The sequence below is a fragment of the Athene noctua genome, chromosome 1, assembly GCF_965140245.1.
Source record: "Athene noctua chromosome 1, bAthNoc1.hap1.1, whole genome shotgun sequence".
NCBI lineage: Eukaryota > Metazoa > Chordata > Aves > Strigiformes > Strigidae > Athene > Athene noctua.
In genome coordinates, this window is record NC_134037.1 from 145,357,761 (window position 1) to 145,385,689 (window position 27,929).

The following is a 27,929-nucleotide window of genomic DNA, read 5'->3' on the forward strand; positions in this document are numbered from 1 at the left end:
GCACAGCCATCAGGAAAGGAACTGCCCACACACATCAGCCCCCTCAGGTTTTAGCACCACTAAACCAGTTAGAGTTGACAAACTGGGGTCAGGTGATTCTCCTGAGAATGAGTTATCTGAAAACACGTGCAAGATATTTGTGTGAAGAATTCTCAAGTTTCTATCCATTTTCTTTCAGGGTAGTGGCAGGTTCAGCTAGAGCTGATCTCCAGTGTGGTTTAGAAGAGGCTGCTGAGCAGCTGAATAGCAGTTGCAGAGTCTGCATAAGCCTGGGCCAGCCAGGAGTTGAGGGCAGAGGTCTGGTGGTGTGGCGGGCATGGCACAGCACCTCAAGCAGGCTCTGGGACGAGGATCAGTTTTATAAGTTGATTAATCGAGGGTCTGGTTGATGCCTAATCCTGGTTTATCTCCTGGAGAGGCAGAGGAGACTAGAGGACAGTACAGTTTCTCATGGTAAAAAAGAAAACCACACAGAAACCAAAATCAAAGAAACAAACAACAACAAACCTCCAACCAACCCCTGCCCCTCCTGGAAGCAATGGCACACAAGTGTTACCCTGAACAAGAGTTGGTTAAATTTTATGTGCTTGCTATCCATGAGAAAGTATGTATTGTTTACTGGGAAACTGTAGGCCCCACAACTTTTCTCATCACACAATGCAGGCCGCACAACTGTTTCTCATTGCATCCAAGGACATATAATATGTATTATTGTCCATATAAATGTTTCTCAGCAAATATAAGGGCAGACTGGACGCATCAGCTAGGTCAGTCTGTTCTTCAAACCATTAACAATAATTAGGAAGAAACTTGTAATCAGGACCGCTGTCCTTGGAGAAACATCCTGGAACACTGAAGCTTGTTAGAATTGTTCAATGTAAATCAGTTTAATTGAAGATTAGAGTGTCCTTTGGAAGAACTATGCTCATTATAATAGTAAAAATCACACCCACTGCTTTGAAGACCTCTGCCTGAATAAAGGCCCTTACCCTTTGAGCCTGCACAGAAAATTAGAAACCCACTGCAACCTTAAATCTGAGCGAGCGTGTTCCTAACCAACGAGGGACAGAGGCGATAAGTAATTAAGCAGAAATCATTATAGTAAGTATGTAATCGTGTCGTTTGGAGCATATAAATACTTGAAAGTTCTTTTACATGGTGTGTTTGATTTGTGGGTGCTTTCCACCTGGCACCCTGTGCAGAATGACCCCCCATCCCCTCTCCGTCTCCACCTTGGAATTTCTGGTACCCCGGGGGGGGTGCGGCGCCGGGCGGGTGGTGCCGCCCCTCAGCCGCCAGGGGGCGCCGCCGCCCCGGCCCCGCCATCCCGCCCCCGGCTCCCGCCATGCGGCTGCCGCGCGCGGCGCCCCGGCTGCTGCTGCCGCCGCCCCCCCCGCCGCGGCGGGAGGGTCCCCCGGGAGGATCCCGCCGTCCCGCCCGGGCCTCGGAGCAGGTGAGGGGCCGGCGGGGCCGGGCAGCGGCGGCCGGAAGCGGGGCGGGAGGGACGCTCGGCCCCTTCCTGCGCGTCGCCCTTCCGCGGGCCCAGGGCCCTGCAGCGGCCGCGGGGCAGCGCTCTGTCCGAGAGGGGCGGCAGAGCGCAGGGCCCGTCCCTGGGCTCGCAGCGAAGCTTCTCCGTTGGCAGTGTGCGGTGCGGTAGCGCTCCCGGGGGTGTTTGCGGCTGCCGAAGGCGGCCCGGTGCCAGGGTCCCCCTCGGCAGCCGTTACACCCCCTTTGTGGTCAATGCCACGTCCCTTCCGCAAGCACCTGCGCATCTTTGCCGGCCCTCCTCGGTCCTGGAAGCTCCCCGGGACCCGTTTGGCCTTCGGGGCCGCGCCCGCCCGCCAGCCCGCGGGTGGCTGCGGTGCGGCCGTGGCTCCGGTCCGCGAGGCCGCGCAGGCCCGCGGCTGGGGATCTCTTGATTAGAGAGAGAAAAAACAGACCCGGCAGTGCACCGGGCGCTTCATTAAGCAGTTAACGGACAACAGAATAACTCGGAGCTTGGCAGGTCCTTTCGTTAATTGTTCAGAGGGGAGCGGGAATCAGAGGCATTGATGGTAGGGCGGTCGGAGGAAGGGGAGGGCTGCTGCATGTCCCTGGGGAGGGAAATCCAGCTAAATTTAGTGTTTTATCTTTGGGGTTTTCCTTCCGAATTGCACCAGTTTGCTGAGAAACCAGAAGTACTTCCCCCCCCCCCCCAATTAAAATAAATTTTCACAGGTTAAAAAATAAAAGAACGAAGAGGTATAGGCGATTTTCTTTTACCTGGAATAAATTAGTTATTACAGTGCCTCATGGCTCAACTCCATCTGACTTCCACAACGATTCAAATTATTTTTTTTTCTTTTAGTTAAGCACATGGGTACATCTTGGCAGAAGTGATCGTAGTGCAGGATCTCAGAATCATGCCTTGCTTATTTTGCTCCTGGTACATTAGAGTCCCGGGAACCACACTGTATTATTAGCACAGTGGACGTGGAAGAGTATTATCAGCAAGCTTTGAATGATCTCTTCACAGGTAGGGAAGAGAAGAGTACACTAGCTTAAGTTGTTTGTTCTCTGAAATTTCTGTTAGGTCTTGATTGCATGTGTGTCGTGACCTTGACATTTGAGCATCCTAATATCCCTGATACGGACATCATTTAAATTGATAAAACGTTCTTTTAATAATTTAGTGAGAACTAAAATTCTCACTAAAGAGAGGGTTTCATTTAGTTTTCTAACTGCTTTTTTTCTCCTTTCTCTGAAGCTGGAAAATAAAACTAAAGGGAAACTTCAAAAGCAGATTTGTCAAGTTGCTCTGGATCATTTTGAGAAGCAGTACACAACGGAACTGGGAGAAGCATGGGCCAGTGTCAGGTCTGTTGTTTTGGGGAGATGGTGGTGTGAGAGGAGAGGTTCTGTTATTTTTTTTAAGTGATTCATAAAATAACTTTGAAAACAGCCATGGATTGTTACAACTTCTTAAATTTATTTTCAGTTTAGAACTAGTGTAAAAGTGTTAAATAGCAGAAGACTAAAACTTGGAACTTTAGTTTTTTCCTTGACATGATTCTTTTGGATGTGATGAAGCTTCTGTTCTGTATGCAAGTGCTCTCCTAGAAGACTGCAATCTTATGTGTTTGTTGACTGTTTTGTAAAAACGTGATCCAAAAAGCATCCCTTTATACTTAACAGCTTCTATTAGGGTTTTTTTCCTACAGCTTTATAGTAGCTTGAGAGACTGAGACAAAGATTTTAGGAGACAGGTACATCCCCTGATTTCTTTCATTAGAAGAAGTTGAGTATTGATGACGTGCACAAAAGGCTATCAATTTGGGCCTTGATCACACAGCCTCTGAAGAACTGGCTGTGGTATTGAGAGAAGACACCTTCCCTGCTCGCTGGTGGTGGTTGTTCATCGGAAAGCCAGCAGAAGAGCCCTTCTGGAGCAGTTCACTGCCTAGCTTACATACTTTTCAAGAGGAAATTGAACAAAAGCAATTGACCGACCTAAAGCGCATGAAGAGCACACCCATGATTGGTGTCACGTTACTTTGAATGGAAAAGCATCTTACGTGACCAGTCTTAGAAACTGTGATTCCCCTGAATGCTCTCTAGTATAAAATCAGTGTCTCCATTGTTTAAAAAAAAAAAAACCCACACCAAAATGTAGATGTATAGCATTAGTTTAAGTGAATCAACTTAAAAACTTTTAGGTTGGATCAATGTGTTTCTCTTTTAGACAGTGAATATTCCTGAGGAGTATTTTTTGAGGCTAAATGAAAAAATACTGAGAGGAATTCAAATGGAAAGTGGGAAAATTCCATATAAGAAAGGTCTGAAAAAGTGGACTGAAATGTGGACAAGAATGTTCCTCCCGTATAAACACTGCTTTTTGACTGTCTGCTAGAAATATCTATTGGTTAAAGTTGTTCTGGCACAATGTTTGCAGAACATAAAAGAAAATTTAGAAAAGAACACTTGTAAAAACTCCATTGTATGGCGTGAGCTGGAATAACCATTGCAAAACCAACGTGATTCTTTTTGTTGTGATATTTACAACTAATATTAATGTTGTCCTTTGTCCCTAAGGAAGAACTTTGGTCAGAAGGAGCGTTATGCTTCATCATTTATAAATTCTACAGTTGTTTGTTAAAGAATTAGAAAAAGTAGAGAACATCTTGTTTCAGAATAAGTGCTTTAAATGCAATAACTAGAGAAAATGGTGGCTTGATTTAAAATTATTAAAATTACTTTACTGCATACTTTTCTTAATCATACCTAATGTTCAAAATAACTTTTCCTTTTTTTAATCTAGAGATGTACTCACATACCCATTGTGCTGGCAGTACGCCATTCTGCTTAACAAGTTCAGCCCATCTGCTGAACTGGAGAACACCTTGCGTGTGAAGGGATATCATCCTGCCTTTCCAGGAAGTTTACCCTGTCTTCCTGCATCTTTTAAGTGTTACATCAGGAGAACCCCTGGGAGATTCCCTGCACAAAAACACCAGGCTGGTAAACTGAAAGAGTATTACCTGCTGAACGCTGCTTCACTGTTGCCAGTGTTGGCATTAGAAGTGAAAGATGGGGAAGACGTTTTGGATCTCTGTGCTGCACCAGGGGGTAAATCAGTAGCTACACTGCAGTGTGCCTCTCCAGGTAAAGCATCGAGGTGCTGTTAGAAGCTGATCCCTGGCTCTGTGCTTGAGTTTTTTCAGTTGTGCCTGTTTTGTTTTTAAGATTTGGGTTTGGGGTAAAAAAACAAACAGCAGTTTATATTCTAAGTAGTTGCATGCCATTTAGTAAGATTTTATGGTCTGTTTACCTAAAAGAGGATGAAAAATGTGCTAGTTATTTAAATATAGGTTACTGTAGACTGACAGACAAAAGTGGAGTAGCTCATGTTTTTCTTTCTGTACTGCTTCCCTTTTTGTTACTGCTCAAGAAGTTACTTAAAATCAGGTAGATTTGTTGGCACAGGGTGATTAAGATCTGCAATCTTAATACTTGTAATTTTGTTGGGTTGTTTTTTTTCCTTTTCCTCTGCTACTAGCTCTGGCCAGTTCTATGCAAACCGTATAAGTAAATCTAAGTGTACTGATGTAAATCAGAGAATAACAAATTTCAATGTGCAAGATCTAGGCAGAAGGAGAAAGCTTATGATGAAGAATTGTTCTATATCAGTATTTAATAAGCTTTGTGGTTCAATCCACCTGGTATTCCACAAGGACACGAAAATAATCACAGTGTTTAGAAACCAACACCAAACAGCAGGTTGGTCTTTCCAGGCCAGGGAGTTAAGGCAAGCTGTGATTGTTGTTTCCAAGTGTCTGTATTAGCTTGGGTAGTAATTGTCTCAAAATGTTCCCAGCACCTTATGTTCTTACTGATGAGACCATTACTATAACCACCTGCACCTGTTGATTACAGCTGGTTCTCCCTTCCTCTTCTAGAGGAATGAGGTGATGCCACTGAGGTAAATTAAATGTGGATTACCCTTTACAAAAAAATCTACTTTTATCCTGTTGTTGCTTCTGAAGATACTAAACTGTTGCTGGGAACGTAAGATGTAATGAAGTTGACTCTTAATATACATCAAAGAATGCTAAAATGTACCATATTGTGCTTGACAAACATGGTGTAGGACAACCTGTGGAGACATGAAAATAGAAATGTTATTAAATTAGAAAATGGGACTAAGGAAAAGATACTGTGCTGTGTTTCTGGTCTGGGTGCAAGCAACAGCAGTGTTTCTTCTGAAGGGGTAACTACTCTGGCTACATTGTTAAAATAAGTGCAACCAAAAGGTTTCTGTTAAAACACTTCTAGCTTAAATTTCAAATAGCTAGGGAGTTGGACTGCTTGGCTTAGGATACACAAAACTGATATTTATTTAAGAGGTAATTAATTAATAAGGGTAATGTACTTAATTTAGACAATGGCTCAAGGAGCCAAGAAAGACTCTCTTAGCACTGGTCTTTGGATATGGATTATGGTTAAAGTTTGTTTTACTATGGAAGTCTGTTGCTACAAAAAGTATTTGCTACTAAATATGGATTCCTCTGTAGGAGCATGTTGAAATTTACTTGGGTTTATAAAAATTCAGCAGTGTTATAAAATATGCAATAACATAAGCACATAAGGTGTATAGTCATGGCAAAAAGGGTAGAACTTCTGAAATTGGTGTAACTCCTTGTATTTGTAAAAAACCAAGACTTTATTTTTCCAATTTTCTAAGGTCAGTTTCACTGTAATGAACATGATGATTTGAGGTCAAGATGGTTGAAACAGACAATAGAATCCTTCATCCCGGATCCTTTGATTAACTTAATAATGGTCTCTAAACTGGATGGTAGACACATTGGAGATCTTAAGCCTGAATTATATGACAAGGTAACATGATGTCTTATTAGCAAATGATATTTCTACATTCTGTTGCTTCTTCTTCCTGTGCTGCTTGCTTTTAAATTTTATTTCTTTTTCTGGCCCCCGCAAAAATATCTGATCTATCAAGGGGAATCAAGGTCATGTACAGGATTTCAGAGCCTCAGGAATTACTTTATGAAGCCTGTTGTGCATTTAATCATGTGTTAGATGATATTACCTACAGAGCCTTGGTAGTGAATTCTGAAGATCTTGCAGCAATGTTCTTTGCACAATGTGTAATTAGGAAGGGGGGGAACAAGTGAGAGCTCATCAGGTAGAGGGTATTTTTGGAGTAGTAATTTCTTATCCCCCCCTTCTCTCTCCATAACTCCATAAAAACATCTCAAAATAGTAATTAGATCATTTCTGCTGCTAAAATGGAAAATAAAAAGGGTGTTCCAAGTGTTTGCAAAAGTATGTTGAGTGGATTTTTGGCACACAGTGTTCAGAAAGTGAGTATCTTTATTTGGAATTGTCTTATTTGCTCTTACTTATTTATTGCTTAGGTACTGGTTGATGCTCCTTGTTCAAATGACAGAAGTTGGCTGTTCTCTTCTGATATTCGGCAAGCTACACTTAGGCTAATACAAAGGAAGGAGTTACCATATCTACAATTCCAGCTGCTAAGGTGAGAAGTGCAAAAGAAAGCTCTTAAAAGAGTTTTTCATAATTAATAAAAATGATAATGGGGGCAAGATTTGTCACGTTTCATAATCAAAGCCAGGTTTCACCATGTGAAAAGAAAGTGAAGAATATGTTGTTGCAATGCTGTTTGCAATAAACAGTTGATCTAGGTTAATGTGAATATGGAAATTTGTATAGGGTAATATAAGCTGTGAGGCATAGGTCCTCTATGTATTGCTGTACAGTCCTCTTAACTCGTTCACGTATATGTCCATTTTCAGATGACTCGGAACAGTCTGGTAAAACATCAAAATATTTTTGGTGGACACAGCTAAAACGGTTTCAGATATAGTCCTCAGCTGAAGCAAAAACATGTATGATTTTTAATAGTGCTTTTTTAACTGTCTGTGGAAGTAGTTTATAAACCTACCAAGTTGGGCATTCTTCCCCAACTCATTTTGTTGTTGTTCTTTCACAGTTTTTTATTGTTCTTTACAGTTCTTTATTGCAGACTTTTTGATAACTGAGCTATAAGTCAGGGCTTGTTATCAGCCATCACTTAGGTCATTAGTTAGTGCTGCTTGAGAATCTGCTTTCTGGGCTGTTTATATGAAAAGATTGAGTCCACTATTGTACTTTCTTACATGCTGCTAGAATTTAATAGCCATTTGACTATGTGTAGCAGAGAAAGATTACTGATCATAATTGATAGGGGAAAAAAAGTAAAAGAACGTGGGGTGTGGTGGGAGAGAAAGGATTGTTTGTTTATTTTTCAAGAACATCCACCTGTAATTGAAATCAAGGTTGTCGTGTATTAGATTTTTTAATACCAACCATAGGTTAGTATTTGTGAAGCATTTCAAACTACAGTTTTTCTTTGGGGGGGGAAGTGTTTTTCCAATAATACCTTCTAGACTTGAGTGTTTTTTGCAGAGCAACAGTCACGCCTGAAGTCCATCTGTCAAAGCAAATTGAGGGAAAAATAACATATTATAAAAAAGAAAAGAAAGTTTTTATGGAAAGTTCCCATTGCAGCAGTTCAGGATAGTTTTGGTTTTGCATGACTTCCAGTTGAAAAAGGCCTAGCAGAAGCCTATGATTTATAACAGAAATACAAGTATCTTATTGCAATAATGCATCATGTCACCCATTTCCTTTGAAGAAATCAATCACATCTAAAACACTGACCTGTTTCAGTTTTCCCTTTTCAATATTTGACATATAAAATCCAATTTGTGAACCTGTACCAAAAGAAAGCATATATATCATGCAGAGAAACTTTGAGAATTTGCATAAATCACTCCAGATTGTAATCCTGAAGCAGAGAACTCATGACAGCAGAAACCTTGTTTTTAAAAAAAGGAGACATTCCTGTCAGCCCAAATCAGATTTAATTGAATATTCCTAAATCAAGAAGAGAACTTTGCTTCTGTTTAAAGTATACTTTACTATAGCAACAGCAATAAAAATTAGAATTGTAAGGACAATATACTTTTGATGTGTAAATTGAAGTAAAAGGATGGTAATTTCATTGCTCTACATAGATCTGAGTAGTTCTGTAGATTGACCGATCTATTGTTATGTGCACTGGATTATTTTTTTTGTCTTTTAAAATATTTTGGAGCATATGAAATAAATGCTTAGGTTCAAGAGTTAGAGATTACAAGCGTTATAGGATAAAATACTGGACGTGTACTTAGTAAATGGTATAGCTGTCCACTGTATTTTTATTGTACCTTTTTGTCCGATCACTTTAGACGGAATTTCCACTACTGAAAACATCTCAGACGCCATGTGAAAGGGAAGAAGGAAACGATAAAAATGAGACCAGGAAAGGCTAACAGGTTAATGCAAGTGCATTAGATGTTTGGCAGAATTAAATTTGTGAAATGCTACCCTGTTCAAGCCTTTTTTTTATGGCTAGAGTCTATAAATAAAAATTTGAGTTTGAATCCCATCTCAGATTACTTCCAGTAATACTCAGGAAGGCTGAAGCTGTGTTGATCCAGCTGTACTGCATTTTACCTGTGGTTTATCTATTCAGATTACCTGGTGCTTTATGTTCGTGGGCATTTCTCACCTTGGTTCCTGTATCTGTAAAACAAAAACAAGTATAAAGCTGGATGCCAGCAATTTTGTTGAGAGTAGTGTAAGAAATACTGTGTGATTTGAAGATGAAACTTAAAGTATAAGACCAAGCATTATTTCAGTTTAGCAGTAGTATTAAGTATAAGGATAACACACAAGTGGGAAGAATGAAATGCAAAGGCTTGTTCTGTTTTCATTTCTATGAAGTCACATTTAGCCCAGAATTTGAGATTCCCTCTTAATTAAGGAAATGCTTCACTTGTAATCTGTTTTTCTGGGTTTGGTCATCTTGCGCTTTATTTTTTTAATTTAATTTTTTTTTATAGCAGATCTGCTTGGGTGGGGAAGCTGGGGACATCAGAGAGGAAGTAAAGGAAAGAAAAGTAGTTTTTGCAAGACAGTGTCATTTATTAAGAATGTAGAGGTTTCAGAGAATGAAGATCTGGAAGAAGTGTTGAAACTGATGCAGCAATCTTCCTACTCCAGTCTGAATAAAATCTGAAAAGTAAATAAGTGGCATAAATGCTGAACAGCAAATTTTATAACCAGTGAGGGCACCACTGATTTGAAAGAAATTAAGATTGTAATGATTGTTAATACCAAAATCAAAGCATCCCTGCTGTGTGCTATAATGCAAGAACACACTGCAAATCTTGTTATTATTTGGAGTGTTCATACAGAAAACAAATTGCAAGTAAGGAAGGAATGTTCATTTCCTGATACTGAATGCTAGCACAAAATGCAGTGGTTCCTCTAAGTGAATTCACCAATGTTATCGGTTTTCAGATAGAAATTAAATTTTGGGTTAAGCTCAAGTGCATAATACCTTAGTGGTGAAACTGTTATGGATGTTATAATTATTACTAGACCAGTTACTGCAGCTAGAAGAAACTGTGTTAAGGCTCAGCTGAAAATAAATCCAACAGGATGCAAAGCAGCAAAGGCATTCAGACTACTGTGACTCTTCTATATACAACATCTCTAAGCGCCAGTTGGTGTTTAATAGAATTCTGGTCCACAGGAGCTCAGACTAACTTTAAAAAATACATACTGGTTGACTTTCCTTTTTCACCTCTTTTTCTTCCTAGTAGTTAGCTACAATCGAGACTCTGTGTGTATGTCTTAGATATTATGCAAAGTTAAGAGATTTGGGTGAATTCAGGATGCATGAGAAATTTGAAGTGTGCTTTGGATTACTGGTGGCAAAATAAGCCATACACAACGCTCATTTTCCTAGTTTATCTCTTTCGAGTTGTATGTATTCTCATTTTCCACAACTCAGGGTGAAGCATTAAACTTGGCTTGAGAAACCCAGAAAACCCTTTATTCTTCCTAGTTCATGAAATGTTTCCATCCCTGTTTTGTTTCTAAGTACAATTTTTAAGGAACGGTGTCTGGTTCTGTATATTACGAATCCGCTCTTACAAACCCTATGCAAGTGGAGCGCAATAGTGAGATAAAATGAATGTTGCCCTCTGTACAAAGAATGTTTTTACTTTGGTTATCAGTCAGAACATGGTATTTGAAATTGCTGGTCTTTTTCAAGAAGAGACTACCAGAAGTTTTGAGGTTTTGGTGGGTTTTTTCTTATTGAATAGTTTGGGAGGTAGGAGGGTTGTGCACATGTTTTTATTTTGAAGGGAAAAAAGCAACCTCAACTCAAGTATTCTGAACCTATTTTTCTGAATTAAAGGGTACTTAAACCATTAGTTAATGTCATATGTAAGTAACCAGATGTTGTGCAAGTGGCTTCATAAAGTTTTTGATCTGTGCTTGTTTTGCTGCTTCTGTCCCAGAGCAGAGACTGCTGATGATGTAGCCATTTCCTATGGTGGTTTAGCAATCTACACACATGGGAAGTAAAATGAGATTGACTGTTTCCCTTGAGTCATCAGGTAGAATTGACAACCTGAGTCTCTAAAGGCTAATCTATGTGCCACAAGACCTGCTTTATTTTCTCTAGTTCCAGACCTTTGAAAATATATCTTAGAATAAATGTTAAAACTATTGGTGAAAATGTAGGACACAAACGTAACAAACCTTAAGTTACAAGCTGCTGTTTTCTCTGGTATGTGAAAATTAGTGATGTGGTTTCATAGAATGAATGTAGATTTACTTGTTGAAAAAGAGTCTTTTTCACATGGTGTGTAGTAAATACTGTGATTTACTGGAAAAATCCTGATAGTCTTCCTCCTGCATTCAGTGACACCTTTAGTTTTCAGTGAAATGTAGAGTTTTCCACGTGTACCTAGAAGAAGAATTGTGTGCTTTTAATTGGGGAGGGGTGGGGGGTGGGGGGGGGGTGTTGACAGAGAAGGCAAAAATTGTCTTTTATAAATTATACCATCATATATTTAGCATATGGTGCTATTACACCATTTCTGTTTTAAGACAAAAGCCTCTATAGCACATGGGCATGTAATGGTGAAGTAAAAAGGAAGATACTCAGAAATAGCTAGCTGTCCTATGCAGTGATTCAGTTTTCAGTTTTGTGGTTTGCTACTGATGAAAAACATCTCAGCCTTTAGTGTTCATTGCAAAGGCAAGGAGAGCCAGTGTCTTGAACCTTTAAAAAAATTTACCATTGTAGAAGTTGCTTGAGTTTTAGTGTCAAGCATTAAAAGGGTGGTAGGGCTGATTGTCATGGGAGAAGGAGAAGCACAAGGGAGTCCCTCCAGAAATATGTCGACTCTCTTGTGCCACAGATTTCTGTTTCAGCATGTGCTGGAAGGAGCTCCCTGGGTGAAGTTCAGGGGTGTTTTGGAGTGACCTCAGGGGATTCTGAACTGTGGTACCAGAGGGGGAAGCAATTTTCTGTGGAGAATGGAAAGAAGGCACATAGGAAAGTGGAGAAAATCATGTTGAGGATTGCTTCATCACACTGTTCTTCAGCTCTTTCCCTGGAATTTTTCCCTTTGCTCCCCTGTAGCTGCCCATTTAATCCACTCATTACCTATAACCATCTAGTCAATTAACTCCACTGGGAATTTTTTAGAATTGCAACTGCTGGACCAGCAAATCTTTTGTGGGTTGTGTGGATGATTCCTTCATTAACCACCTCCTATCTTAGAAAAGCTGCATACTTTATATAGTCTGGTGGTCCTGGGCTCCAAATTGGCTGTGCTGCCCAGGGTGTCTTGCTGTGCAAACTGTGTTCCTTCTCTGTGCATCCTTGACCCTCCAGATGAAAACAGTTAGGTAGCTGCTGACTGGACAAGGAGACTTTGTTTTTTGTTCTAATTTCGTATGCTTTAAATGTGGCATGTTTGTGCTGTGCCATTCCCCAAAACACTGTTGATTATGTTGCTGGTGGTATGAGTCATTTCACTGGGTGTTTTAGACTCGTGGTTGGTTTGAATTTCTTCACAAAGAGTGAGTGCTATGGCCACTGTTGTCTTCCATCAGAGATGTTAAAATAAATAGTTCCTGATTTTATATACTGCCTGGTTCCTTAAGCTGATGGCAGTGCCCTGTGAGTAACTCTCAGATCAAATCCCTAATGATATGTTGCAAAACAGTTAAATGAATTAACAAATAACTGCATGAATAAACAAATAAGCTACCCAGCAGCTAGTCATTTGTTTTGAGATCACAGGTTTAAATTGACACAAATTTTGCTTTAAATCCACCTTCAGTCCTTTTTGTATGTAAGCTGTAAGGAAAAACACTAAAGCTGTGTGGCAAAGTCTGTAGTGGGCTTCAAAGGTCTTTTGTTCTCCTTTCTGTAGCTGAGACGGTTCTGCTTGGGCTATATATGTTCTTCTTGTAAATAGTAAGTAAGTTTAAGCTGGGAAGAGGGATGGACCTCTAAGAAGGTTATTCTGGGATGACTAAAACGACAGAAGGATTGAAGGTTTGTGACAGTAGACTACTTCTGGCTGCTGGAGTCTAGCCAGCTAGAAACAGCCATGCTATTAGTGATACAGGGCCTGCAGAAACCCAGTGTGTGAGTGTGCAGGGTGCTGCAACACTGAGAGTGAAAGCAAAATTCTTAAGCATTGTGTTGGCACTTGCAGCTCTTAAACCTGTGAATGGGATAAACCAATCTGTTACCATTGCAAGGGTGCTGTGGTTCTAGTATGGCAAAGGACGTCTCATAGCCCTGTGTTAACGAGACAAGTATTTTGGAAGCTGCCATGCATTAGCGAAGACTCAATAATGTTAAACTGAAGGTTCATTTTTTTCTTTAGAAGAATTTAAATTTGTTTGCTATAGAAATGTTATTTATCAGAATTTTCAGGACAAATTTTGGCTAGAGCAGAACAGGGTGGATTTTTTTAATTTGTGTGTTTGGTTGTTTGGGGTGTTTTGTGGTGGCTGTGTCTACTTTTATTTCAAGTTCAATCTAATGCTGAAAAAAAGCAGTTCACTTCATGTTTGTACTGTTGCTACCGTGTTATTCTGAACTACAATTCTCTCTACAGTAGCAAAGCTTACTTTGAGAGGAGCAGAGGGAGTACCTGCTAGAAATATGGAGAGAATACTTGAACTAGTGTCTTTGTCTTCTGTGCACCTCTGTCACTGCCCATCGTGAAGTATTAAAAAAATTATTTTGGCAGAGGAGGAATTTCGTTATCATTTTGATTTGGTTTTGAGAAATAAAAGAAAAACCTTTAACATGCAGGCCTTACTGCCACAACGTATCTGGACTCCTTCCAAGAGGAAGAAGGAAATGTGTGATATCTTCAGTAATATCTTCGTATCTATGTTTGCCACTGTCCCACATGTTGTTCTTGTGTCTGAATTGGAGAGAGGGATTTGATGGATGGACAACCCAGTGGATAAGGAATTGGCTGGGTGCTGGCACTCAAAAGAGTTGTGGTCAAAGGCTCAATGTTCAAGTGGAGAGCAGTGACAGGTGCTGTTCCTCAGGGGTGGTTGTAGGGACTGGCACTGTTCAACATCTTTGTTGGCGACATGGACAGTGGGACTGAGTGCACCCTCAGCAGTTTGCCAACACGACCAGGCTGTGTGGTGTGGTCAACACGCTGGAGAGAAGGGATGTGCCATCCAGAGGGACCTGGACAGGCTGGAGAGGTGGGCCTGTGCAAACCTCATGGAGTTCAACAAGGCCAAGTACAAGGTCTGCACATGGGTCGAGGCAACCCCAAGCACAAATACAGGCTGGGTGATGAATCGATTGAGAGCAGCCCTGCAGAGAAGGGCTTGGGGGTGTTAGAAGATGGAAAAGTAAACATGACCCAGCAATGTGCACTCACAGCACAGAAAGCCAACCGTGTCCTGAGCTGCATCAGAAGTGTGGCCAGCAGGTTGAAGGAGGGGATTCTTCCCCTCTGCTCCGCTCTGGTGAGACCCCACCTGGAGTTCTGTATCCAGCTCTGGGGCCCCAACACAAGCAGGACATGGGCCTGCTTGGGTGGGTCCAGAGGAGGCCACGAAGATGCTCAGGGGGCTGGAGCACCTCCCCTGTGAGGACAGTCTGAGAGAGTTAGGGTTGTTCAGCCTGGGGAAGAGAAGGCTCTGGGGAGACCTTATAGCGGCCTCCCAGTACTGAAAGGGGCTACAGGAAAGGTGGGGAGGGACTCCTGATCAGGGAGTGTGGGGATAGTATGAGGGGTAATGGTTTTATACTGAAATCGGGTAGATTTATATTAGATGTAAGGAAGAAATTCTTCCCTGTGAGGGTGGTGAGACAGTGGCAGAGGTTGCCCAGAGCAGCTGTGGCTGCCCCCTCCCTGGCAGTGTTCCAGGCCAGGCTGGACAGGGCTTTGAGCAACCTGGGCTAGTGCAAGGTGTCCCTGCCCATGGCAGGGGGGTGGAACTAGATGGTCTTTTAAGTCCCTTCCAACCCAAACCGTTCTGTAATTTAGTTAATAAAAAGAATAGCATTGAGGATAAAAGTAAAATTGTCTTGAGATGTTTTGTTGCTTGAATAGTTTATAAAAGGGTTAGCAGTTTTTATTCTGACCAGACATTATCTTGCATATTGAGCAGAAATACATCCCAGTTGCCAAAAGATGGCACTGTTGAAGTGTTGTGTTATTTTAAAATTGCTCTAAAATATATGTAATTTTTTTACTTTAATACTGAAAATGGTTGAATGATTAACATAATTAATGCTGACGCTTCTAATGGCATGCAACATAAACCCAAGCACAGGAGTAGGCTGGACATGCAGATGCTAGCTATGGAATGAAATATGTATTTATTGTCTGCCTATTTTTAAAAGGATGTTTGAGATGCCAAGACTTTTAGAATGAACAAAACGTCAGCCTTTCATTTTTAATTTTCTGTAAGTGTGAAAAATCCTCTTTCTGGGTTCTGGCTAGCCACATTTTAGTTGCATGTAAGAGTTTTTTGGGTTTAAAATTATTGTGTGGCTCTAGAGTGGTCTTTTCTCCCTGAGATAATAAATAATAGTACTTCTCTGGTTTCCCTAATTTACTGTTAGCATTTTTTCCATTGTTAGATTTAAAGTAATTTTTGAGAAATAAACTAGATAAAACTTGACTATGTTATTACATTAGGAACAATAACCTCACACTTGTGCAGTGGTGTAGTATGATAACAGGCAACATAAAAGCTTGATTACACATATCAGCTGTTGACAGTGGTGGTGCTACTTTAGGGTCTTGACTGCAAGTACTAAGGGGTTATCATGCGACTAAAGCAGAAATGGTTGTAGGGAAAGGTGAACAAGTCATGCGGTTCCAGGGAAGGTTTCCTGTGCTTTTAATGTGTGTCCTTATGTTTATCCATATGAAGCTTGAGACTTTGCAGTATTAGTGCCTATAACATGTAAAATTCGTTATAGTAAATGTACATACCTGAATTTAAAATTATGAAAATATGTTTAACTTGATCTATATTTAAACTGAAAGTTGTTCTTCTTCAATAAACATGAAGGTCATCTGTACCACTAAGAGAATAGTAATTGCAGATTAATTACCTTTAATGTATTTTAAACAATGAATTATAATAAGAGGAAGGTGAAAAAATATTTTCAGGGTCTTTTACCCTGGTATTCTTTTTGATCATTCTAGATTTTGGAGCCCATTTTTAGGAGTTAAAAAATTAAAAGTTTAGCATTTTTAAGAGTACCTTATAACAGGCACCAAATTCCTTCAACTAAGAGTTGAGCTTTAAGGAAAGATTTGGAGGATAATTGAGATGTAAGGTAAGCGGAATCTTACATTCTTAGATGGTGGAGTCATAGTAGCAGTGGTGAGTTCTGCTAGATGCCTGTTAAGTTATGTCCCAGCTCAGACCTGTCCCTTGGATAAGCTTGTTTCCCTCCATTGGTTATAGAGGAGGACTAGTTTCTTAAATTTATCTGAACAAATTCTCTTATGAGTGAATTGTCTGTCGTGCTGATGATGAGGGGATCAGACTCTCTGGATCTGCTTAGCCCAGCATAGCATCACCCTGTGACTTTGAGCCCAGCACTTCCTCACTTTGAATTTTGCAGCTCAGTGCAGGTTTATCAAAAGCCAAGCACGGCTTAATCAGGGATGGCTGCCGGTTGACTTTGAACACAGACTGAAACAACTGTTGCTGAACTTGACAAGGTGGATAGATACATTGATTAACCTTGCAGGGTAAACCAATCCTCCTTAGATATTTTAATTCATGACTTAGCTTCAGAATAAAGATAACTGCACTGAGCAGACTGACCTTTTTGGGTCATGGGCCAATGAAGATTCCTAAGCTAAGGAGGTTTAGAGTTAGGGGTGTTTTGATGTGAGGTTTTCAGGATTTTGTTCAGAAGACCATGCTGCACTTTTCCTCTGAATCACTGCCCCAGTGATTCAGCTGTAGAAGCATGGTGCCTTTAAAGTGTTGTCTTGAATGGTTGTTACGTTACATATGGTAAGGAAAGTACGATTAACAAGTGCCCAGGCTTTTAACCCTGTAGTTCTGTCTACTTTTTTGGTGTTTACATTCTACCTTTTCCACTTTTACATGGTAAAAATATTTTCTCACTTGTTTGAATGTTCATGTAGTATCTGTCTTATAGGTAGGAAAGCAGTTGCTGTTATCTACTTCTATCAGGTGTGCTAAAAGTACATCTTGATTGTCATGCAAAAATATTTTTGCATTTCCAAGCCAGCTAGCTGCCCTCTTGTGGCTCGACATTCCTGTATGCTTGGAGAAGGTGTAGCTGGAGGGGACAATTCTATGAAAATGAGTAAAGTAGGTGGTTTCTAATTAATACTGTGAAGATCAGCTTAACTTTGAGAGCCCATTTAGACTTCAGCTCTGTTCTCTTTTGAGTTCTAATGTGAAAGGTAAAAACCAAGCAACTATTACATAAAGGGGGAAAAAATGCTTTTATGTTTTCCAGAACCAGTATGAGGCCGAGAAGCTGGGATCAGTGTGTGGTTCTCTTACTGTCTTGTTGTTCAAGGGAAGGGAAGGTCGTACATTCCTGCTCTGCTTTACAAGTTACCTTTCACACATCTGGGTGCACTGTGGTTGTGCAGACAGGCCAGAGAGCAGCAGCATAAGCCCTGCCCTTTTAAGTGGGCAGCTGGTGTGACAGTGGAGACAGCCTAGGACCTCGAGGCCAGTACTGGTGCTTTTGTAGCCTGCTGAAAAGTGTTTGTGTGTTAGGATGGAGAGGGGAGAAAAGATGAGTGTCTGGAGCTGAGTAATTCAAAGCCATGCTGGTAACAGCAGAATTTTAGAAAGTAAGATCTGGAAGGGATGTTAGGATGACACCTGCTCTGTTTTACTGTCTCAAGGTAAGTGTCATCCTGTATCAACCTGTGTAAAACGTTCTTAAACATTTGTATAGGCTCCCAAAAGCTACTCAGAGGTCTGAGATAAGCTTGTAGTTTTATGATAGCTTTAGCTAATTTTGGAAGTATCCTAGAATGAGTCCATAAGACTCAGTTAAATTGAAAGTATTCAGACTAAGTACTCTGTAACCTGTTTTTTCCTTGTAACAGGCTGAACTTGAACTGCTCACTCACATACGCTAAATGTGCTAGCCATCTGCTCACCCTCCATCTTTTCACTGAAGACTGATACAACAAAGGCATTAAACACTGATTTTCCTTTCAGCATCTTCAGTTGAGAGCTCTGCTCTTTTACACTAACTGAAATTGGAGTAGTATAGACTCCAGTAAAATATGTACTTGGCTTGCTGATTAATGTAACCAAGACTCATAATAAAAATGAGCAAGATAATGTGTACATTCCCCAGAGAAACAGATTGGGTGTAATATGCAGGAGTTTTCACCTGGGAAGGTGAACACAGTTGTATTATCTCTCTCTGAAGCTGTAATTTGTCCTGATGTTTCCATATTATTTCAAACAGGACTTTCAGACTAGCTTTGATCTGTGATCTGCTTTGATCTCGCTTGTGATGAGCCTTTTCTTTATTGATTCTTTTCCTGAAAAGGTCCAATTCTGTTAAAAGGACTTATCTTTTTCCCCTTGTATTTTCTTCTTTCCTTTCTCAACTGTTTTTTTTCAGATATCACCCTTAGAAAGTCTTCAGTGTGTCTCTGGAGTAATTGCTCTTTCAGTGGCATTGTGTTTGTTTATCTGGGCTTGGAATCAGGCTCACTGCATTTGGGGGCTGCTCACCTCATGCGGTTTGAGGATAGGGGGTGTTTTTATTTTTCCCTGTAGATGGTTTTTTTTGAGGAGTTAATGCAGTATTGTCAGTAATATCTTCCAATCTAAGATTATTCAGTGTCTTTCCATACAGCAATACTGTGTGTGTCACCATGCTCCATAAATCCATGCTTCCAGTATCTGTCCTGCCCTCAAGCACCTGCTAAATTCCCAGTGACACACTTGCAGTCCCCTGAACACTTGCCTTGTCTTTCTGATATTCACAACCTGAGTAACAGCATTCACCTCTTCAGATTCTCTTGCTTTTAAACAAATGAAGTTTTGATTAGGGAACAGTTCTATTTTAATATGGTATTTGCTTCAGCCCAGTTATATCTGTTTTCCAGAAGCAGTGAGGTGATCTGTTCGAATACTAGCTTACAGCTCAGTCTTTGAGCCATTATGTCCCAGAAGACTCCAAAGTGCATGATTAAAAGGGATTATTTTAAGAGAGCATTTTAATAGCAAATGAACCTTTAGTGTCGCTTCCTCTTTCAGTTATATGGTGGTATCAGATTTGAAGAGTGCTCTTCTGTGGTGCAAGACTTGAGATTTTTCTTACTCTCTTAATTTGCAGTAGGTAAATATGGATTACATATCTCATTTCTATACTCTCATAGGGTATATTTTATCTGTCCAAAAAGAGGACCTTGCAGATCTGCTTTAATGGAAAGTAATCTGTTTAAACTCGGTTTCAGTGGGAAAGTGAAAAAGAGCCTCTGTTCTGTCCATTCGCCAGTAGTCATGAAGCTTTCAGGATACTTGAAATCTTAAGCCACCATTTTGCCTTTGTTTAGTCAACATTTGTCAGCAGGTTAATAGGTGAAGGGAACATAAACAGAAAATCCAATAAGTCATATTTCCTTAGGAAATCAGGTTGAAAAATAGTGGCTCAGTGAAACCCCTGAGTCCTCTCACCTGCCAAATATATTGCAGAATTTGCAGAAATGTTTCTAAAATTACAGCCCAGTAATTAGTTCAGGCTATTACTGCAACTGTACGTTCTGATATTTGTTCATGCAAGCAGCTAGCTAAGTATCTAACTAGCACTTTTGATGTGGTGTAACCCATTTTGTATGCACAGTTGCAACATTTTCACAGTTGTGCTGTGCATATAAATTCTTGAAATATGTTCTGCAACTCTGAATGGATGCTGCTTTCTGCTTGTCACTGTTGTGTAAAAAATACCTTCAGTAACTGAGAATACATTAATAAATGAGAAAGCAAAAACGTGTTGCTGGTAGTTTCCTGAACTGTCAATTATATACTGTTAAGACATTTTCATGATGATATTTTTTCTCATATTTATGTATACCTACTTACAACTCTAGACTTATAAGTCTATATATGTTCCTCAGTATGTCACTTCTTCTGTTGAGTTTTTGTTTGTTTCTTTATTTGTAGGTCTGCTATTAAAGCATTGCGTCCTGGTGGATCATTGGTCTATTCTACGTGCACGCTCTCAAAGGCAGAAAACAGCGATGTAATAAATCTCATTCTAAACTCCTGCAGTAATGTTATGCCTGTAGACATAACTGAAATGGCCAAAGCTGTTTCTCAGGAATTCACTTTCCTCAGTGGTATGCAACAGCATGAACTTCTGGTTCTCCCAGAGAAAGGGAGAGCATGGGGTCCAATGTATGTAGCTAAATTAAAGAAAATGTAGTCCATCTGATGCCTGTTAGTTTTTTATAAGGGATATGTGATAAATTAATATTTATTTCTAATATAATATGTGTATATGAACATGTCCAAGGCAACTGAATCTAGAGCATTGCAATTTTGTATCAACTGCTGCCTAATAAAAGGAAGATAGACAGTTTAGCTTAAAATACTGTATGTGTCTTCTAATGTGAGTTGGGGGCCTCTGTGAAGTCAAGGGCTCTTGGTATTATTATCAAAGTAATGCTCTTATATGGGTTTGTATCCTAGAATAGAGGCCTAGAATAGAGGTGGGGTTTTGCACTGTTTTTAGGTTGGTTTTTTTTAATTACTAATTCAGTTTAAATACATTATGTTTTCAAATGAATGGTTTCAATGGTCTGAAGTCATGGAAATCTTGCATTCTTTCTCAAACATATCTAGAAATCTGTTTTCTTGTAAGAACTGATTTGTATGCAGAGTCTGTCATCTTAAGCTATGACTATTCCAAGCAACTGGCAAAACAAGTTTCATATTTGCTAAGTTGTTTACTGGTTAAAAACTGCCTTTTGTTTACAGTCGCAAAAGTTATCAGCTATATTGACACCAGCTTTTTCTTTTTTTATATTTTTCATCTTACAAAAATATAAATTGAAGGAGTAAATTATGTTGAAATATCCTTAAAACGGTGGATTTAGGTATGTTTAGCTTTGGTACTCATTTTGTGGCATAATGCGGTATATCCAGCAGTCTCTAGAGAACACATTTGAAAAAGAAGCCTAATGATTAATGACCGCAGTAATAGCACAGTATTCAAAGAGTTTTGTTACATAATTACAGTCATGAAAGCAAAACAGACAATCTGGAGAAGTGGCTTATCCACCAAGTTAAGAAATGTTGCATGAATTCGTGATGTTGTATCTGTGGTGTCTAAGGAAAGAGTTCCAGTGAGAACATGTACTGATGATGTTTTCAGGTTCCCTCAATTCTGCTACACAATGCTGTGGGTTAATGTATAGACATACGTGCACATACACACACGGTCATGTCTATGCACATGCAAACTGTGTCTCCCTATGTACTGCCTGTGGGCTAGGTGTGAAAACTTCTGATCCAGCAATTATACCTATGAGTGGATCACGTAACGGTGTATATGTTAGGTCAAATCCTTGTCCTGAAGCAGAACATAGCCCTTTCATCCCTCTCTCAAGCAAAGAGAGGTCCTTTCCCTGACTGAAGCTTATAATAATTGTCTTTAAGGAATGGGCTTTTGAAGAAGAGACTTTTTTTTTTTTTCTGGTAGATAAATTGTTTGTGTGGAAGTGTGTGTGTGTACATTTATATATTTCATATATTTTATGTGTACATCTCTGTATATATGTAATTATAAGTTTTTTGCAAACACAAACATGACAATACAGATTTGATTTTTTTCTGAAGACAGAAGAATATCAACTTGTAAGTACTGGAAAAACTACCAAATTGATGATTCTGCACCTCGTTAACAAAGGGAAGAATAAAGTTGATTGCCTGAGGCCTTCTGTAAGGAGCTTCATGTAACCATGCTGGAAATGCAGTAGTTGTACATTAAATTCTCTGGTGATTCTGTTGCTGTGAGCTCAGAAATACAACTGTGACTGAACTGCCTTTTGTCTCTGAAAAATTCAGTTGGCTTTTCCCTGCCTTTATTCTCTGCTCACCTTGTTACACCGATGAGCCTCGACTCTGCATTCACCCCCGTTCTCTGTCAGTAACACCCACGGTCATGCAGCACTCAACATTTGTCTCTGCTCTGAGCATTGTGGCTGCTGGGAAGGTCCTGTCCATAGAATCTAGAGCAGTAAGAAGGCAGAGTTCAGAAGCACAGCACCTGAACTGAAGAAAATCTTAGTGGCCTGAAAGCAGATGCTGATTGTGAGCTGTAGCTTTGGTTCTTCAGGCACCTGTGACTGAGAGGAAGATGGGTTGCGCAGGTTTTTTGCTGCTGCATCTTTTGCTGGAGGAAATAAAGGCATAAGGTACTCTGCCTCTTTGGTGCATGAGCTTCCACGGTTATCCTTTCACCTCCTTTGTGATGAAAAATGTTTGAGGTGCCCCTGTAGTATTACATCGTCAGCAGTGTCTCTGAAAACTTAAGAGGATATAAAGCGTATGCAACTTGAGGCACAGAAGTTACTAATGTATGCAGATGATACTGTGTTCTTATGAAAAGACCTAACAGCATCTGTCCCAGAAACATTAAATGTAATATCCAGATTTGGAGTCATCTCAGGCTACTGGATGCAATAACAATACCCTTGTCAAAACACTTTCCATCAGTTTTATTTGCCCTGTGGAAATTGAAATGGAAAGCCAAGAATGTAACTTACTCTGGGATGGAATTAAAAAATGTGGTTAGACGGAATGTTTGAGGAGAATGTGGGCTAGGTAATCACAGAAAGAACAAAGGGATCCTTGAAAACTGAACTTTGCCCAATCTCAGCATATGGGCGAGTCCCTGTGAACTGCATTGCATTAGACCTAAATTATGCGGTAAGGCCTCCTGATGTATGTAAAAGCTGCGCTGAGTTCTACATAACCCTTTGCTGGTCTCCTGGAGTTTCTTTTCAACTGGTCTAAAGGTGCACCAAAAAGGCAGGAAAAAACAAGGCTAATTAATATGTGATACGTATTTTGTTTTGTAGCAGATGAATGCTAGTTCAGAGTGCTGCAGCGTGGTTGTTGTTGGTTTTTTTTTTCCTGTTTTAATCAGTTCTGGCTGGTGGCAGGGATGTGGAGGGAGAGGGGCTGAGAAGGGAAAAGCAGAAGGGGTGGGAGGCATGCCTCTGGAGGTAAGGGGCAAGGTTTGCACATGTGGGGAACAGCATCCACTCAACGGTACTTGAAAAGCTTTCATGTCCGTTCAGGCACCTCTTAGATACTTCTGATGTCCTGAGATGACTTCTGCTCACCTTCAGGACAAGGCTGCAACATTTTCCTTTTTTATCCCTTTTTCTCAGGGAATTGTAATTTAATTCCTCTACTATGCCCTGCCTCCTCTTTCACAGGCAACGGATGGAAATGGAGTAGCAGACAAGTCAGGCTAACTTAGAGAAAATTGCAGCCCCAGGGAAAAGGCAGGTAAGCAAGCTGAGAGCAAGAAAATTACCATTTTTGTTGGACTGTGGAGTAGCTAGAGAGATCTGCATGATCTCTAATGAAGGTAATTAAGAGAGTGTTTGTTCGACTACTCACAATCGTATTATACCCAGCACACATCAGTGCCAGTATACCTCAGAGGCAGCAGGGATAACTGGAGCTCAAATACTATCACGCTTTTCTGCCATTCCCTTTTCAAACACAAAATTAATTCCCCTGTTAGTTTCGGGGGGGGTTGGCACAATAAGAAATGAAGGCCTTCTATAAAGGTGACTTCAGTATTTGCCAAATTTTATCCTTTATTCAGTGACATCTGACACAATTCAATGATGGCTTATCAAAAGCATTCTCCACTCTGGAACAGAGTGGAAAAACAGATTACACACAAATGATTGTGAACTGTTACATTCAACTAGGGGACTAATGAACTCTTGGCTTTCTTACTAAGATGTGTAAAGAAAAGATGAAACATGCTGAAAGAGGGGTAAAATGAATAGATCAGAAACACAACAGTGGAAGAAAAACATGAAATACTGGAAAAGAGATGCCATGGCTTTTAGAATGGAAGACCAGCAGTGCTGGACCCTACAGAGGAAAAGGTCTGTGAGGGTCTGGGTGGTAAAAAGAGTTCCTCTGTGGAAAGTGGGAGCCAGTTACCTGTTCTGAGGTGTGAGGATCCCCCTTAGTTCGTTTGGCTGCCTTAGGAGAAAAATGTATTTTGAGGAGATCAATCATGAAAACTCGGGGGTTTGCTTTAAACTTGCAGGATATTTAAATCAGCTGTTATCACTTAAACAGAGCATGGCTACCTGTTTCTTGCAAAATGAATGGCTGTATCAGTGCAGCATTCCTATCAGAAAAATTGATTTGGTGGAAGGAAATTTTGAGAATCTGATCTGTTTTAAATAGACTGTTCTGTCACAGAATATGGCCTGCTGATAAGCTGATTTAACTTTATGCAATATTGGCTATAAATAAGACTCTTCCAGGGGAACTTTTACAGGCACATGTTGGTTTAGTCTCTTAACTTTCAGGTGAAAACTCTGATAAAAGTGAAACTTTCTCAGTTATCAGTATGTCAAACTTGAATCAGAGAGCACAGAGCATATTCGGTCACTGGTCTTAGCTTTTAGATGGTACTGCTGTATCCCCACCACATGATTTCTTACTAAAGATGGTTTTTTGTAAGACAGGTCATAGCAATCCTGAAACATTTGTCAGAAAATGCTTTCATTGGCTGATCTTCCTGGCTGCCTCCTAAGATTTGAGGTCAAGGCTTTAATGGCCTTGAAAGGTTTTATTTTCTTAGTAGTTGTACACAGCTTTCAACAGGGGCAAGCATCATAGAGCTCCCATGGCTCCATTTAAAACTTGTGTTTCAGGTGGTACCAAAATAAAATGCCTCGATAAAAAAGTCACAACTACTCTTGAGAGAAGGGATGGAACATAAACCTAGGTTTTGTGCCAGTCTTTGTATTTCCTGAAGAATTTCCCCTCCCTACAGCTGTGTTTAAGGGGGCCACTTATACAAATGCTTCCTTGCCGTTTTACTTTGTGATAGTGACAGTGTTGGCATGGCACTACCGTAGTCACTTATCAGTGTGTCATGGTGATGATGATCATGGTCACAGAAGAAAAGGAAATGGATCTGTTACCCCAAAACCACAGGTAATAATCAATTCCATAGTAAGAAGTGCTCCAAAAGTTTTTGCAGAATTAAATATTTTGTTAAAGAAGATAGGAACACTGGAAGTCAGCACAACTACCCAAATTTGAATGAGGCTAGCGCTTCATCTGATTAGTGACATTCCTACCTTGTTCTTTACAAAATGATGCTTCCCCGATGCATGGCTTTCATCTTAAATGACTGTAGGAGTTTGGCCTGACCTTACTTCTGACAAGGCTAATCAAATAAAGCAGTCAAAATAGGCAAGAGGTTTGTTTACATGCAGCATCAGAGTAGCTCTTACAGTGATTCAAAGGAGATGTGGGCTAACTGTTGCTTTGTTTTGGTCACCCACACTGTTCAGGTGTAATACTTGTATAGCTGTACCTGTGTCAGGTATGGGCCCTGACATGATGACTCCTGATTCTCCCTTTGTACCCAGTGACTTCCTTTGCTACTGGGGAGATCTCTAGAGGTGTGTGTCTTGCTTCAGTGAGGATCTGTGAATGAACGGTTTTCAGGTACCTTACTATGGCACGGACTAACAAGGCAAAACTTCATCTCTGAATAGGTGTTCTGGTGGCATCTTAACCTGCTTGAGTCCCTTGATTTGAAGGCGCATAAAGACATAGCATATATTTTAGGTGTACTTTTCCCCACTTTTTTAATCTACTCACTGCTTATTAAATATCCTACCCTAAAAGAGGAAAGAGGCTGGTGCTTTCTGCCCTAGCTAAAACAGGGTAAAACCCAGAAGTGTGATAAGGCAGGAGGGAGTGGATGGGCAAGGAGCAACATGGAAGTGATAACAGAATGGTATCTTCATTTTTTAATAATTTCAGTCTTTTCAGAACTGTAAGACAAGTGTGTGTGCATTACTGAGAATTAAATAGTGGTTTATAGACTGAGCATTTCGTTAGATTTTGCCCAGAAATAATCATGTCCCCAAACTCTTCATTCAATTTGGTTGACAAAATAAGGACTGGCTGTATCAAGGGATTTGGCATTGTGTGTGCCCCATGAGCATATTATTGAAAAGGGTCTCCATGAATTGCCAATTCCAGTTCCCTGCTTTGGTTTCCAGTATGCCTGCCATAGACTGCTAAAACTTTACCTCAGAGATTTCAGGTTTCTTGTGTCCACTGAAACTCAGTTCTGGAATTACATTACTCAAAATTCAGAGAACTAAATGATCAGTTCACCTCCCTGCCTGCTTCTGGTGTTCACCATCACACCAGTAACAAATGAGCATCTACTACTGCCTGCATTTGGATGTGGTGGGCTATGAAAAGCAGGGAGATATGTAACTGATAGAGATTTCAAAAAGTATTTTTTCAATTGTTCCAAAGTAAAATGAGATAAGAGGAAATTCATAGTGATATATCATGGGTTTTTGGTAAGCATTCTTTGCTTTGTTGATTTGTTTTCTAGGAAAAATCTAGCTTGGCTGAGTGTGTGATAAGTAGCTGATGGAATAATTCTTTACAAGAAGGAGAAGATGCCAGAACATTTGACTGGTGTAAAACTGGACTGCACAGAGGGTTAGAAAAAGTGTAGGGAGGAATAATTTTGTGTTGGCAGGAAGTAGACTTAATAGTACTTTTTTATCTGTAATTTTTATGATTCTATGGCTAACTAGGGAAATGTTTAATGTTCCTGATACAGCAACTGAAGGTAGAAGAAGGAAGATTGACATACCCAGCACTGTTATAATTCATTTCATTACTTCACACAGGGCTTTTATATTGTCATGCCCATAAAGCGCCAGTGTGTGTGCTTATAGCCAATTCATCTTTATATACTGCTCCTGATCCCATTGAAGTGAATGGCAAAACTCCCATCAATTTTAATGGCAGTGGGATATGGCCCATTTTGTAGATATACAATGTATATTTTCTGCACACACTATTTTTTGTGTATAACTTGCCTCTCAACTGAGGTTCAGAGAATGTTTTATAAAGTGACGAAGTCATAACCATTGATGTAGTCTCCAGCTGATGAGATAACGTGACCTGTCTTCAAAACGAGATGTAAAAGTTGACATTTATTTATCTGCCTGCCTTTCTATCTATCTATCTATCTATCTATCTATCTATCTATCTATCTATCTATTATAAGCACGGTATGCACATAGAAGGTCTCCATGTGTAAAGTACTGTCTTTGGAAAATTTGCCCAAATAAATTGCAGGAGGTTTCTACGTTAGAAATAGATGATGTTATACCTGCAAGGTTAACATTATGCTTCAGGGTTTGAAAAATAGGAAACATTGAAGAAAATTGAAGGCAGCATGGATCAGTGGGTTAGTACATTACACAGCAGTCTGCAGTACCAGAGGCTGAGAATGTCCCCTTTGGAAAGCATCTGTTTGGATATCGACTCACTCAATTAGCAAGCTACAAACCAAAAAAAAAAAAAAAAAAAAAAAAAAAAAAATTATTCTTTGGATATTTTAGTTAGTGTTCTTATTGAGAAACATTTTAGACAAAGGTAAGATGTCTGTTCCCTCCAGAACCCATCATCCTTGAACCTATTTTAAGAATATGTACAATGTATGAGCAATATTTTAGTAGCTATAAGCCTTGATGGTTATGCATTGAAAGCCTGGATTCATAGCAGCATTCAGCAAGTGCATACTGGAAAAGGAGTTGCTTGACAGGCTGATGTCTTCACTCAAGAAGCTTCCTTTCTTCACAATAATGTACACGGGAGAGCAGTCACATTCCCAGCTTAATGAGGAACAGTGTTTGTAGAGGACTTGGGCAGTTTGCAGTTTAACT

The 27,929-nt window shown here is 40.0% G+C and overlaps 1 protein-coding gene across 4 annotated transcripts; it reads left to right on the forward strand.

Annotated features, from left to right (window-relative positions):
• Positions 1-1,331: 1,331 nt before the first annotated feature.
• On the forward strand, positions 1,332-20,375 carry NSUN3 (NOP2/Sun RNA methyltransferase 3). 4 transcript variants are annotated; one of them, XM_074899514.1, is made up of 7 exons: positions 1,340-1,453; positions 2,348-2,515; positions 2,747-2,856; positions 4,298-4,641; positions 6,221-6,375; positions 6,915-7,036; positions 20,110-20,375. In XM_074899514.1, the coding sequence occupies exons 2-7, from the start codon at positions 2,501-2,503 to the stop codon at positions 20,369-20,371; spliced, it is 1,008 nt and encodes a 335-aa protein (XP_074755615.1). In that variant the 5' UTR covers positions 1,340-1,453; positions 2,348-2,500; the 3' UTR covers positions 20,372-20,375. The 4 variants fall into 4 exon arrangements, with proteins under 4 accessions (XP_074755605.1, XP_074755634.1, XP_074755615.1 ...); XM_074899524.1 differs by lacking the exon at positions 1,340-1,453 and adding an exon at positions 1,639-2,005; XM_074899504.1 differs by lacking the exon at positions 2,348-2,515 and having other exon boundaries at positions 1,332-1,453.
• The last annotated feature ends 7,554 nt before the right edge of the window (positions 20,376-27,929 follow it).

Excerpts from the sequence above, each read along its gene's own strand:
- NSUN3 (XM_074899504.1), top strand. The coding sequence starts at position 1,346 with ATGCGGCTGCCGCGCGCGGCGCCCCGGCTGCTGCTGCCGCCGCCCCCC. Across the intron at positions 1,454-2,746 it reads CCGCCCGGGCCTCGGAGCAG|CTGGAAAATAAAACTAAAGG; the intron begins GTGAGGGGCCGG and ends CTTTCTCTGAAG. Across the intron at positions 2,857-4,297 it reads GAAGCATGGGCCAGTGTCAG|AGATGTACTCACATACCCAT; the intron begins GTCTGTTGTTTT and ends TTTTTAATCTAG.